General features: G+C 37.5%; 1 protein-coding gene across 3 annotated transcripts in view; it reads right to left on the bottom strand.

Annotated features, from left to right (window-relative positions):
- Nucleotides 1–14,613, bottom strand: part of SLC39A10 (solute carrier family 39 member 10) — a 116,639-nt gene extending 102,026 nt beyond the window's left edge. For all 3 annotated transcript variants that reach the window (XR_014948129.1, XM_085552837.1, XM_085552838.1), the window contains exon 1: nucleotides 14,435–14,613. Coding sequence is in view for 2 of the 3 variants with exons in the window: in XM_085552837.1 (XP_085408963.1) it covers nucleotides 14,435–14,533 (99 nt within the window). In the remaining variant the exon portion in view is untranslated. The remainder of the gene's footprint in view (nucleotides 1–14,434) is intronic.
- Nucleotides 14,614–15,595: the final 982 nt, after the last annotated feature.

Raw genomic sequence — 15,595 nt, 5'->3', positions numbered from 1 at the left:
TGAGAGCAACCACAGAAAAACTTCAGTTTGCTTGAGAGAATGTAAGAGAAATCCATTCTTGTGTAAAAAAGATGCTATAGTTTAGCATGAAGATACTTCTGTAAATCATAATTGGAAATAAACAAATTTCTGTGCTTATAAAAAATATAAGCTAATTTGTGTTAAAATGTTGTGTAGGTTATTGCTAATAATTCCCAGTATCAATAGAATATTACCTCACCGTATTTTTGCTCCCACTGGGAACATGAATACTGAGAATTCTGAGAGACACATGGAAATGCATAAACTACAAAGCACATGTCAACGATATGCAAGAAAGTCAAAATCTTTTAGCTTAGAATATGAGTGTGCTGAGGATCAGTCTGGAGAATTACATGACCATTCATCATATACCAGCCAGTGCTATAAATCTGTAGCTTGACTAACTGGGAGGATAACCAGAGAAGATAGAAAGGAAAAGACTGCGGTCGGTCTGACTCACATATGTGTAAAACTAAACGAGAATAGGTGTTGTATCTAGAAAAGTACCTTAAGCCACATTTTGCCTGAAGCATAGGTAGTATCTCCCTAACAGCTGAGGAATCAGACACCATCTAGAAAGCCACATCTGCCTTCCTACAAGTACCCACTGAGGTTTAACTTACCACAAACCACTCCTAGCTTTAATGTATAGCTTTAAGTAACTGTCTGTTTGAAATCTCAGTGGGCTACACAGTTTCACAACAAAAATATAGATAGAGCTTGAGAAAAAATACAGAGGAGTTCTCATTCTAATCCTTTGTTTGTTGTTGGTTCCATTAAATTTTAAGTCAGAGCTCCGTAACCTCACAGATTATTTGTTGCAACTTCAACGGCTACTATTTTAAGGATTGCTTACATGTGGCAGAACAGTGTTAAATATAATTGTTGATGTATATCAATGAAAATTTTCACTAATTACATGAGAAAGCGTATGACTCATTTCCATTTAAATTTTATAAAAACTGAGCTTTCTGCATCTTTAGAGGACTGCCCAGCTATCAAGTATACTAAAGAGCAGAACAGCAGAAAACAAAAAAGAGGGTGATTTTGAAATGGTTTAGAAAGGCTGACTAAATTCACATTCAGATAATTTCTTCCTTCACCATGAAACTTGGATTTACAGGAAGGTATGGTTTGACCTGAGTTTAGAACAAAGAGTAATGTTAACAGTGATCTTCAGCAAATAACCATATGGTACAGAACAGCAGGGCAGATGAATATCCACTGTCAGCAGAGCTCATTGAAGCTGTTGTAATTCTAATCGAGTAGAGCGTGCTATGCAGAATGCAAAGTAACTAAGCATTTTTCAGTATTAATTTCAATACTATGGCAATGGTAATTAAGAACAGGTGCATAAAAGTTAGAAAAGAGACACTGTATGTGTTACTAATTAAAACCTTTACAATAGGAACTTTACATAACAAAATGTATAATTAAATGTCAGTGACCAAGATCATTACTGGCAATTTTATTCCACTAACATATAATTCTGGTCTAAGGTGAAGCCTCATGATTTAGTGAAGTTGTCATTCACACTGCTACTTCTTTGTCTGCTTTACTTCTTATTATAGCTTTCAAACTTCTTCCGGACATTCATTACTAATGTGGATTTATAGATTCAATCCTGCTTCTAGCGCTAACAATATAGATGATAACATAATAAATTACTTCAAATTTCACAAAGAACAAGGAAATTCTGTCCAGCATTCAGTACAAAACCCACCCAACCAGATAAGCACACATTTTAATGCTTTTAAATGTACTTCCATTTCTTCCAGCTAACTTTACAGTTACCCTTGAAATTTTTCACCTTTTCTTTTGTGTATTTCCACTACTGTCAACAGCCCACACTTCTTTCTTTTCCATGTCAGCTACTGAGGAAAAAAAGATGAAATGCCTGTGACTGCGACCCTGCCCTTCAAGCTCAAGTTCGGCCTCACCTCTGGTTATCCCCCTATGTAGACTGATTTGGAAATAAGCTGCACTAGACCTTGACAGGAGGATGCTTAACAGTTGGCTCAGCAATCACTAATATCCAGACAAACTGCTGGAGAGACCTTGAAACTGCTTGTGAGCTGTAATACTTGTCCTGTCAATGAAGAAAACTCACCTGTTGATACAGAAACTACTATATTTAAGTAGCTGAGGAGACTGGAGCCACTGCAACACTTCTCGGCTAGCAATTTAAAACACTCACTGCATGAAATGCCAATTACACAAAGTAAAGCATACAATACTCCTAAGACTATGTTTGTCCATGCTTTGTGGCAGGGATTTATCTTGAGTGACTGCATTCGCAAAGAATCATTTTTTGCCATGTATTACCAGTTAAAGTCTCCATACACACATTAAGATTACTTTGTCCTTTACTGCTTTTCTGTAATTGATCAGGACATTAAAAGGCTAAGTTTAAAATACTAGCATTAATTTCCTTCATGCAATGAAAATTCAAAAGGGAAACATCTCCATGGGTCTGGGGGCAAACCCAACAGCTGAGGAGTGGGTAAAACAGCTCAGGGTATTCACTGAATTTCTAGTACTTATCACCTAATCAGAAACTCTCCTACCAGATTCTGACTTAACTGTTCCCTCTGGTACTTAAAAAGAAGTTGGTCCAAACAAACCCGGTCACATTTACACCTATTGAAACTGGGGCAATTTGTTACACTCTAAACTATGCTCTCCACTTCAGAGTAAATCAAATACTGTTCTTTGTACTTTGGCATTAACTTCATGCAAAGACACTTCATTTCCTCCACTTACTTAATGGTACTTATTTTTATTTTCAGTAAGCATACAATACTTCCTATCTCTTCTGAGACTGATTATTAATAAAAAAAGCCAGAAAGAAAAGGAACTTAGAAGATTAAAGGTTGGGGCAAATAAAATTGCAGGTGAAATTCAGTATGAACAAACAGATGCACAGAAGCGTTGCATGAAATGAAGAGTTATGAGCTGAACATTATGACTCAAAACTTGGTGCTATGACACCTGTATGAGAAAGTTGACTTCAAGCTCAGAAAATGTCATGAAAGGCAAACAGAAGGAAGGTGCTTTTGAGGCCTGCATCTCAAGAAAGCTAACTCAAAGTGAAAAATATTTGCCAAAACTAGACTAATCTCAGAATTCCCCAGAAAGGCAGATGAAATACAGGCAGGGAAACACTTGTGCATATGCATATAGCATATTCCTACATTTTTTGGTCTTCAAAGACAAAGGATAAATTACTTTTGGTATAACCTCATCCAGCCACCTTATGTTCCTATTTTCAGCAAAAGGCATATAGAGAATATTTAGTACACAGCAAGTATAAACATCAGTGACTTAGTGACAACAGAAAGTCTTACTCAGTTCTTAACACAATGGGGTTTTCTGCATCAGCCAAAAATGCTTACACTTACTCTAGCTTCAGCATGGCTCAACTCTGTGTTTAAGCTGGATCATTATACCCTCTGCTACTTCTTCTTAGGAGTAAGTTGGAAGATGGTCTGTTCCTTAGAACGCTGAACATACATAGACTACAAAGACCAAAGCAAACTGAAGTTTAGATCTCTGACTTGCTGTGGAGCAGGAAAAACCTCTATTCAGTTTTTACAGTACTAATGTAATTTCACGCTCTCGCACACTCTTTTATTTGTACCTAACAGTTTACTACACAATATATCCAAAGTCTATTAAACACAAGCACACAAGGAACCCGTTTTGGATGTTCCTAAGAAAAAGACTGCAAAGAAACGCAAAGGGCTTTTAAGGAAATTGTTCTTGCAGGCTAACTCAGTTTGGCAACTCTGTTAAGACATCTGCTACTAGCTGTTGTCAGAGTTCTGGTCCATCCCTCTGTCTTATGAGCCTCAGATGACACAGTCCATTAGAATAACAGCAGTTGCTCAGACTTTACTGAACCTCAATAAGATACTATTTTAAGATAACTCCATTCGCATATAATGATTAATGAATAACTTGAAATGCCTCATTTATTTCAGCAAATAGAGTTTAGAAGAAGAGAGCTTGGGCTATTCCTCATTCTGTGCGAATGCTAATTATCACAGAGGGTCGTTTGAGTGTACAAAGGAATCAGGAGCTAGCTTCCAAAATACGAAGAGCACGGCTGTATGTAAGGGAACAGCCATTTCCAGGCATATCCAACACAGGCACTGAGCAGTGCCAGCTCCAGTGATGACTTGTGATTAGGCAGCCCATGCCCTTAAGGAATTATCACTGCTGGAATGGATTCTGCATTCTACAGGGAGCCAGGCCAGAGAGTAGGGCAGAAAGTGGACAGCGGGGAGCTGGCGGCTCTGGCTGCCAAGTGAGTGGGCTGGAGATGTCTCAAGGCAAATGGCTTAATTCCTAGCAATAATGTATTGCAACAATCAATCCTGGAAGGCATGTGCGTGCATCAGTGTTGCCAAATTAGACTCTGATAAGAAAGGACAGGCTTCTAGCACACTTGAGAAAGAAGGTGATATTCTAGCAGACAGTACAGTTTGCACATTTAGATGCAACAAAAAAGATCTCTAGACAGCACATTTCTCATGTGAACACAGAGGTCACATACTTCTAGGATAAAATGTCAGCTATAAGAAGTACTTGTCTTAGTGACTTAGCTGTGTTTGTGTTAATTTTCTACAGCCAGCTCTCTTTCCATTCAAATTCTTTAATATGGTTCAAATCAATTTCATTTAGCAAAGGCTGTACTTGTAACCAATAGAAAATTTGGTTACATGATGTTGAGTTAATTTATAAACCTTCAAAATGAACAAAAATAAAATAAAATAAAATAAAATAAAATAAAAAGAATGGTATTTTGATCATGAAATGACAAAAGGAAATCATGCTTCACTAGAGTTCTTCCTCTTTTACATAAAAACCCATTTTTTTAAATTTATTTATTTTTTTTTTATGTGGAAGAAAAATCATTCTCAAAGTTTTCCAACAGTGATTCCACTGCAGAATTGCTTCTGCCTCTAGCAAATGTAGATGAAAGTTTTATCTGAAGGAATATTAAAATAAAAAGCAATTGCCTAGCAACTTTGCCTTAGAGTAAAGTAGTCACATGGCTTTTTTGTTGGTTCCCCCTCCCCTCCCTTCCTCCTACAAAGTAGTTACTGGGGAAAAAACATATTTTACACTTAAGGAGGAAAAAGCAGCATTTATATATACAGAGCATATAGTACATTTATTACTCCCAAACCAAACCCACTTGATCTCCTAATAAAAACAGGTTTTAGACAGCATTAGTGAATGAAATGACAACATTAATACAGATAATTATGATATAAGACACTGATCATCTACCACAAAACCACTGCCTCTGATAATGGAATTTTTACTGTTGATCTATCCATAGCAATAACATATCTAGATGCTCACTTTGCTCGGTGTTTCTACCACAAAAAAATCCCATACAAACTATTAGCCTATGCAAACTTTCTTTAACACTGAAGATTACTTTTTTCTGATCTTCTGGAACCACAGATACTCAGTAGTATCTGTGTGCTTAATGATCATGCTTGAGTTCTCTCAGATGCCAAAATACTACAGTGGTATGAAATAAAACCAAATAATGCCCTAGTTCAACTTTATTTTTAATACTTTTCTTAATGCGTCTAAGTTCAGCTTTTAGTTATATTGAGATAACCTCACTTACATGGCTGAAGTAAATATACACTAGTTCTGAGCTGAAGTATTCTTCAAGTAAATTAAATTAAGATGGACCACAGTACTGTCACATACCAAATCTGAAAAGTACTTTACATACATTGATCTTTATTTAAAAATCAACGTACTTCAACTAGAAGGGCAGTATGTCTATTAATATTGTATTAATATTACCATTACAATCATAAGAATGAGTATGTTTGAAAATCTCAGTGCCTGGACCATTCCTCAGTTTCTTGCATCTCCGTACATTTATCTTGTCCAAGAAAGCCCCGTGGAATTAAAATGATCAGCCAGACGATATTCAGAAAATACTGAAGCACAACTTACACCCCATGTTTGGTCAAAGAAGCTGCCATTGGCAGTTATTGACACATGGATGCTACCAGAAAGTACCATCCCTGTTTTTCAACATTGCTTTTAAAAGTTTTTAAGGAAAAAAACCCAAAACCAACAAACACCTTTCTAGAAACCTTTTGAGGCCTAAATATCTTATTTTGAGCTGCACACTAAAAGACTTAAGTCTCCTGAGAAATAAAGGTTGGTGATACACTGACAAGCATTAGGCAGCGTCAGTCATACTTGCAGATGACCAGGAGATTTTGTTATTCCATAAATACATGGCAATGCTTACTAAATTAGTTATGGTATATTATCAAACTAATATCAGCAAAACTAAAGCACTGGTCAAAACAGCTTTATCATATGGCATTGTGGTACCACTCAAGGAAGAAATGAAGCATATGAATCCAGATTCTGACAGACAAATAGTGGTATTGTAATTCTGGTATTGTGCCTGATAATGCAGTTGTTTGCATGGCCAGCTGTTTGAAAACCAGACAAATGAGGCTGTCAGATTTGTCACCGACAAGTGCATGATTCACTTCTTAAGTAAACTCAATTTGAGGCACAGCTACAGATGGAGAAAGGCCTAAAGCTAGATTAAGGTGCATAAAAGGATAAGAACCTGATAACTGTATAATGAAGAGTAAGCAGCTACTTCCAGCTTCTTAAGAGTAGTGTGAGGTGCTCGGAAAAGCAGTTATTCTGCATTAATCATGGAGTAACTTAGTGGTAGCACATTGCTTACCATGATTTATCCAACTGCAGTACAAATGTTGTTAAAGAAACGTCACGAGTTTAAGAAATATATGCAGCTTGTCACTTGGTTTAATTTAAATCCACATTCTGCTATATAGATGGAATAATCTTCTGCCCCTCCCTTTTAGCCTGCTTAAAAGCTTGCTTTCAAAGGAAACTGTTTATTTTCAATGGCTGAAGTCTGTAGTAAGCTACATTAGAAGAAAGCCAAGGAACTGAACTTCCTGTGTTGAGCTTCATTTCCCATCTAGCCACATCTTTGTGTGATGCTGAAATTCAGAACTTATCCTAGATTTTTTCTACTTTTTGGCCTTCGCATTTAACCTTCAGTAATGGAAAAATGGAACCTTGTCTTTTTTTTTTCTTTTTTTTCTTTCTTTTTTTTTTTTTTCCGGAGTTGACATTGTTGGCCAGTGCCAAAAAGGAAGAGGCTGTGCTGCCACACATTCGGCAATTAAGTAATGGTTAAGAACATGGACTACACTGACATTGCTCCTATGGAGACAAATTATGTCCAGTCACATGAAAAGACAAGAGATAAGAACAGAGAAAGATCTGGAGCTGAGCAGAGGCAATTGGGTCTCAGGGTCCTGTGGGTGCCATGGGGAGGTGGCCATGAACCTATGCAGAAGGTTAAAGGATGTTTGCAAGGATGGAAGCAGAGGTGGGCAGCCATGCAGGCAGGGAAGGCAAAGGCTGCTTAAAGCAGGGATCGAGTGGAAGAGTTTACAGCTTCTACAGCTTTTCATTCCTACTGCCTTGAACTGAAATTGGGCCCTAGCTTCCACACTTGGTAAATATAGATAGAAAATTACATTTCTGTTGCCACCACTTTCTTTCCACGAGTCACTTTGTTAATTACAGATAGAAGGAACATTGTTGTTTGGATGTCTAACTCTAAAAACACACCAAAAGAAAACCACCCACTAAGCTAACATAAGCAATATTAAGGGAAATTCCATACTTCAGGGAAATGGAAACATTTTCTACAGAGCTCTAATTGCTGGCTGTTTGAGATTGCTCAGGGGCTTCAGACAGTACATTAAAACACAAAGAAAACAGCTGTGGAAATACAACAGCAAATACCTACGATATGCAAACATATTACATCCCTGCTCAGTTTCACGCATTATTTTTTGTATATGCATCTGTGTAGAGTTACAACAGGAGCAACGTACTTCAAACAAAACCAAGAAAGCTTGAACGTAATGCAACAGATTGATTACACAAACATAGCACAGTCAGAACAGCAGTTTGATTCGTTAGGACAATTTTAAAAGTATTTTTTTTTTTTATTCACACTTAAAGGAAGATTCTCAAAAGAAGCAGCACTGGGTAGTATCACAGACAGGACTAATGTTTACTTAAAAACATCATACAATTTTCTTGCAGATTTGAGACTGATCCACTAACAGCTTGCACTGGAAACAGAAGAGATCTCAGCTGTGAAATTTAGAACTGAACTAAGATTAGATGCGTCTGGACTTGAGTTTTGGAATACAAGAATAACATTTATTTGGATAGCCATGATTTGAATGCACCAGATTTTGATGACATTCATATTCAGACAAGTTTCTGCATAACATGAATATTTCATGACTACAGGATTCGAGTTAAGTCAGACACATCCCTGTGCAACATGCAAAATCCTCTTCAAAATATCTGGCAGTTGCATTAGTTCAGCAGCCTAAAAAGGGTCTTGTAATCTTGACTTCTGTTCAGAGTTTTCTCATTGGTTTTATTTAAGAGAAGTTAAGGTTCCACTAAGCCTGCACAGTACCTAATGCTGAAATATAAGTGAATGAGAAGTAAAAAAGAATAGCTTTTTTTATTTATATGCTCTTTGTATTTCTGCAATACTGTGACAGTGAAAATTGATACACTTTCACTCACTTTTACTCGCTGTTGAACAACTAATGCTCTAGCTGGTAACATGTCTGTACTGCACAGTGCATATAAATGACTGCAACCTATTTTTGTAATGAGTTGAAATCAGAGACAGTCTTGCTAACATATATAGTACTTAAAATCTCTCAGTATTTTGCAGATATCTATCACAAGTAACATCAGTATTTGTTTCTTGTCAATTAAAAGCAAACAGCCTTCCTAGGCCCCCAACAAATCCAAAACCCCAGTTTATGTTCATTGTCTCTAATGCAAAAAAAATTTTAAAAATAAAAAAATAAAAAAAAAAAATAGAAAAGCACTCTTTATAGAAAGAATGTAGAATTTGCAGCTCTTATGGGAAACCCACATAATCTTTTCAACCCTAAATAAAGAAAACAGAAGAGCCATATAAACAGTATAGAGATGGGAGAAGAAACACAGCCCGGATTCTAAATGGTAACAGAGCCAGGAGGAAAAGAATTGCTCTCCCTTGAGCACCTCCACTCCTCTTGTGCTGCCCATTCCCCCCAAACGCACAGCCCAGGTGCTTTGCTAGCTCAGCATCAGAGCTCCTCTAGGCCTGCTGGCCACCCAGCTGTTATCGTGTCTGCAGAACTAAGTTTTGCTGCCCCTTCCAAACAACACCAGACATCAGTGCTGCATATCCTGCTTACCTTCCACAGTGTGGGACAGACTTATTTCTTCCATTCTCACCTAGCTGCCATCCTTCTGTATTCATTTCATAAATTAGTAAGCCTGAAATGGTCAAAGCCTGAGGGTTTTACTGACTGAACCCATTAGAATGGAATTTTAGAGAAAAGACTCTCTCTTGTCACATACCTTATCTGACTGCTATCCAAACAGTACATAAATCCAAGCTCTACTTCTCTCTGCCACTTATAACAAAAAGTAAGACACCAGGTTGGCAATGACAACACAATACTCCTTCAGACATTGAGGAGCAAAACCTTCTACCTGTCTCTTACAGTTCACACCTTCCTGAAAAATCAGTGATTAGAAAAAGAACAAACAACAATGTCATTTGAAATAGATGGTGCTTGAGCTCTACACTACAGAGTAAGAAATAATAATAACTAAAAATTCCAGCTTATGTACTTATTTCTGAATTACAAAGAATATCATCCAAAACAATATACAAGCAGAGAATAGTAAGTCTTCAGATGTAAACAATGTGCATATACTTTTATTTTGAAAAATACATAAAAAACATATATAAAAATAAGAAACAGAATAATCTAAATCTGAGAGAATATACAGCATATTCAATCCTATGGGCAAGTATTTCCATCAAAAGTACCCCGCAGAAAACACATTACAGAAGTACTAAAACATCTTTTACTGGCCTGAATACTTCTCTGCTGTTAACTCCATTTTAATGAGCTACTAGGGCTACTAATCTCTAGATACTTCCAGCAGAAACATGTAAGCTGCTCTTATCCCTACACATGAAGAGAAACCAAATGCTTCTACCTGTAACAACTGGTTGAACTACACAAAAAGCAAGTGTGATAACACAAGTGTTTATGTGAGTAACAGCAACAGAACTGCCATCCTAGGTCAGACAATGTACTATACTGAAATTGAATTAAAGCGGCGTGTTCACACCATCTATCCCATCCTAAATGAATTTCAGTGATTAGAATTTTCTGAGAACATCACTGTGCAAATTACTTGTCTGTATTGAAAATGTTAGTTTGATGACAACATGACTTAAGTTACTGCCTTTACATGAATGCATAAAAATCCTTGATCAGATAAACTTCTAGCACATACAGTTTTATTTTTCATATTATTGGAAATCATTCTGCATACTACCATGCTTTGTTTTATATATTTTGCACTCTGTATTAGAGAATATACACTTCCATGATGGTTGAAAAGATTCCTCTTCAATATATTTCTATAGTCTCTCTTGGGTGCTGTATACTGTAAGTAACTTTGAAGATCCTCCAGTGTGAGACAGTCTAATAAAACACATTGCCACCTACTGCTCTTAATGAACAATGAGAATGGGCTGTAATGCTGAGCAAGACAGAATTCTGTAGAAAGAGTAAAACTAAGATACACCACCTTTGCATCAGTGGAACCCAAGTATGGACACTAGCACGTAATAGAAGTTGACTCTACATTCTACATTTTATTGTGTACACTCACACATTGGTACTTACTAGGGAGCAGCTATCTGCTTCAATTCCACAGGGCTCTTTGCTGTTCTGCACTCACATCCCAGCACAGAAGTACTTTGAAACATGGGTGACAAGGAAAACACTGAGAAAATATACACATGCATGTGGCATAGATGCAGCTTTGTTTCCTTCCTTTACCACACCTAGATTCACAGCCTAGTCTTGAATGAGTCTTACATGCACAAGGCTTATGTCTCTTCAAACTGAAGAAGGCTTAGCTGAACTGTAGAGGATTGTATACAGTAAGGCATCTGACAAATGAGCAGCACATAAACTGAGAACAGATCTTAGGGAAAATAATAAGTAAGAGCAGTACTGCTGGTAGAAGACAGTTTAAAACATTCATAAGGCTACAGAAGAAGGCTAAGCGAATATTTCATGAGGATGAAGAGAAGTGCTCACAGAAAAAAGACAATGCATTACTGTTGCTAGCGTGAACAATGTACCAGCTGCTTTCACTAAGATCAGACTTTACGTATCTTGCTCCAAAAGGGTTTGCCAGCTTCTGATATTCCCTAAGGGATTTTTGTCAGTGTGTGCATGGCTGAGGGAAATCAGCACACAATCTGGCAGACTGCCATTCTGCATGCAAGATCGCTGTAAGGCTGGAATAATTGATCACCGCATGACCATGGAAAAACCTGCAAGACTCGTTCAGGTCATTCAAATCTCCATCAGCACCCTATTTGCTTGAAGAAAATGGGCAAGAATTACCAAGCTACAGATTTGCACAATGACAGGGAGGCATATTTTTTTAAAGGGTTAGAGTGGGAAGAGGGCATTTGGAGCAATTGGAAGCACAGCAGCAGGCACACAGTCCAATGCATCAGAAGTGATCTTTACCTACGCCCAGTCAGCTGCTACAGATTCAGACTCTGCAAAGGTTGCTGGTTAAGGTAAACTATGTCTGCACAGTGGCAGGAATGATGCAGAGCTGTAAACATAACTCAGGAAGAGAACAACAGGCCACGTTGCCAACTCAGTAAGGATGATAACATCTCTGTTCTGAGCTTTGGAGAACATCTTTGACAACGGACAGACATCACAGGAAGCTCCCTCCAGACCTCTGGGTTCTGAGCAGGCTAATAAAATGAAAGGCTAATAAAAAGCCTTTAAAACCTAACTTTGGAGGTACTGAGATCCCAAAACTATCCATCATCTTTCAAATCCAAAGATCAGTTTGCTTTGTTTTCCACTGCAGACTGGCAGATTTTCTTTGATTTCATATATTAAGAATTTACCACAAAAATGTTGCAGTATTACTTACAATTTATGAGGAAAACAAATATGAAATAATAGACAAAAGTCCCACCTCCTTCTTTCCTCTAACATGTTTCCCGGAAGTCATTATTTTTTCTGTTTCTTTTCACCTTTCTGAATTCAAACTTCCAAGGATATGATAAGAATCCTAGTCCTGCAACTTGTTACAGGCAAGAGAAATTATGCTGTGCATACAAAGCTCTGAATTCTGTGTGAACAAGCTCCTATTCCCATTCCAACTGATGCTGGTGTAGAGCCTACATTTTAGGAGCTATCTGGAGATTAGAGGTAGAATTACTAATTTAGAGAACACCCAAAGGCTGAAACAATAGTTGTAAAATAATTAATCAAGAAACCTAAATAGAATAAAGGTATTTTAATTTTGACACCTGAACAAGTCTAATTTTATCTGCTGGAAATAACGAATCCATTAGAAGCTTTTGCATTTTACAGGATACAGTCCCTAGAGAGGATGATCAAGAGACCTCAACTCAGAATTGCAAGCTTATTTCCCATGCTGACACACATCTTTCTAGCTCTTTGCATCAAATACATTGTGCAGGAGGATAGTAGTATTTGCAATAATTGTGAGAATTAAAACTTAGTTATAGTATATAGTATTAATAGTTGCCCAACTGTCAAGAGAAAAGGAAAACCTTGCAGAAAATCAGAAATATCATTAACTGAGATTCTTTCACTCTTTTGCTGCTAAATAACATTTAAATTTAAAGATATATCTGTGAATAAACTCAGTTAAATGTCAGAACACACTCCTGCATCAAAGCAGGTTCCAATGTATGCAAAATTTTCTTCCTAGCCTTGCTGCACACGTTCTCTTTACTAAAGTAAATGCAAGCAACATAGCACTGAAACCATGTGAACCGGAGTCACCTGCACATCCCAGAAGCCCTTTGATGCGTTGTTTGTCAAAATGCCAACAATAATGAGAATTACACCTACTGCACTTAAGGTACTGGACACAATAAACACGTTTGTCAAGCTCACCTGAGAGTTCCAAACAGGCTACGTGCCTAAAAAGCAGTACTGCTCTGCTTTCTCCATCAAAACATTCCTTTGGTACAAAAGGCTTCAAATACTGCAGTTACAGAAGGTTCGGAGTGATCATCTAATTAGCCCTGATACCTTTTACATGGCTACTTTAGTTTAACAAGGTTGAACACAAATGCAATGAGAAAATGTGGAACTACAACCATAATTACCAAATAAACGAGGGCTTTCTGAAAGATCCCAGACCTCGTTTCTTCTCTAATTACTACTAATTAGTAGTAGAGAAAAACACTATAAATGCTATTTCTGAAAGAAATAAAAAAGGAGATAAAGGGTACTGTACTCATTTCTCCTATGAAAATTGTAATTTATGTTGTCATTCCTAGATAGACTCAAGATCAATCATGTCTGACTTGAAGTAATCCAGAGAAATGTCAGTTTTTCTCCTCCCAATCTCACTCCCACTCCCCTTCCCACTCCTGCCCTTAAATACCTACTTATATTTGTTATTTACATCATACATATTTAGAAAAACAGTAAATGACTTATGCATTGAAACACAGCCAACCACTAGGGCTGATATATCTTTACATCACTTTATTTTCAGCTTCTTCCCAATCCTTATCAGCCCATGAGATCTGATATACTAAAGTGAGGCAGAATAACTCCACATGAAACATGCACCAAGAAACAGAAAGTAATCCTATAACACAGATACGGGAGCCTTAGCAAGAGTGCATGCCAGGCTTCTTGCCAGCCCAATACAGAAATGCTCCTGTGAGAACCACTTAGCTGATAATGCTTTAAGATTCAAAGAAAAGGTCTGCTGACTCAGCGCAAAGAGACCAACACTCTTGGCCCCGCTCTCTTCCAGCAAGAAACAGACACGTCAGCAAAAGAGAAAGAAGCACCACTCTCCTCCAGGCAGACATGTCTTTCATTCAAGACATGAACTTGTAACTACTTCCTTACTTGCTGATACCTTCCTTTTATTTGGCTGTAAGGAATCAGGCCCTTAGGCTGGCACTTGGGCCCTAGCCCATCATGGACATAATGCTGCAAGTGATCTTCCAAGCTTTCAGCGGGGCCATGCCCTCACACAACACTAATGCTTTGCACATCACTGGCAGGGATTGGAAGTCAAGTGCAAATGACTGACAGCGTACCACAGATGATGGTGCAAAGGGGCGTGGAGAAGATTTACCAGAGTACAGAAAGCCATTTAAGAAACGCACTCTATAAAGCACTTGGAATCAGCACCCTGACTTGTAGGCTAATATGCAACATACCTCTGTGGGGCTTTCTCTTTTCTGGTTCCAAGAAAGAGCCACCAAGCTTCTGGGAAGGCAGACGGACATATACCAACAGAAACTGAGGTTGACATCCATCTATCCAGGGTATGTGGTTGAGCTGCAGGTTAATACGACATTGCCTTAGCTCTTTAGCCTTGAAGTATCAAAACACAGGATCCTTCTAGAAAGAGGAAAAAAAAAAATAAATGAAGATTTGGTCAGATAATAAGAACATAAACTGTTGAGATGAAAATGTCAGTACAAACGCTCTGAAATAGAGGCTCCTAATCACTGGAACTGATAGATAAGAAGAGAATCATTTCAAATCTGACATAATAAAATGTAATTATTATGACAGTGGTGAGAGGGCAGGTAAATGACTTGCCCCCGAATTAAAAAAGTCAAACCTAGTTAATCATATCTCGGCTAATAAAAACAGCAGTGATAAGACTGTTACAGATTGGTGAAAAATTAATGAAGTCTTTAATGAACTTCGCGGCAAATTATATAAATCAGAGCTAACTTAATAAAAAGCCCAGAAGAATTTTAGCATAGATTAGACTTTCCAACTGCTGAAAGATAAGTAAAATAGCTACTAAAATCCACTATCCTCTACTAGAAGATTCTAGAAATTATTAAAATAGTGAAAACAGTGTCCATGAATGATTCAATACAGCGCAATTATTCTTGATTCAATACAAGGTTCAATACTGCGATAATTAACTAAGCTTATAAATTCAGTTTTAAACGGTCATCCCCAAAACTGACCAGAGAGTATTGTGAAACTCCTGTATATCAAACAACTAAATAGGTGTTTGTTTTTTGATGAACGCAAGGAAAGAGGTGGGTCAGATTCAAGACCGGGATTCCTCACAGCACTACTGTGAGGTAAGTTAGCATTAAATGTCTGGATGGTTGGACATAGGAAAACTTCAACGGGCAACAATTTCAACAGGCAGATTTAGGAACAGAGCGATATTTTGAAAGACAGACAGCGTCTGGAGCCTAACTTCCATGACACATCAAGACATTTAGAACACTTAACGTTCCATCTTGGCTCTGACACAGAGAAGAGACCAGGCTTCCTGCAGGCTCTTCTAATTTATATTAATTAAGAGAGACTAGTAGGGAATAGGAAGAAAAAAAAAAGAATGTGCC

The sequence above is a fragment of the Coturnix japonica genome, chromosome 7, assembly GCF_054131305.1.
Source record: "Coturnix japonica strain WE chromosome 7, WE-NBRP24, whole genome shotgun sequence".
In the NCBI taxonomy this organism is placed as follows: Eukaryota; Metazoa; Chordata; class Aves; order Galliformes; family Phasianidae; genus Coturnix; species Coturnix japonica.
Note: the sequence above shows the minus strand (reverse complement) of the source record. Positions and strands in the feature narration are given on the sequence as shown.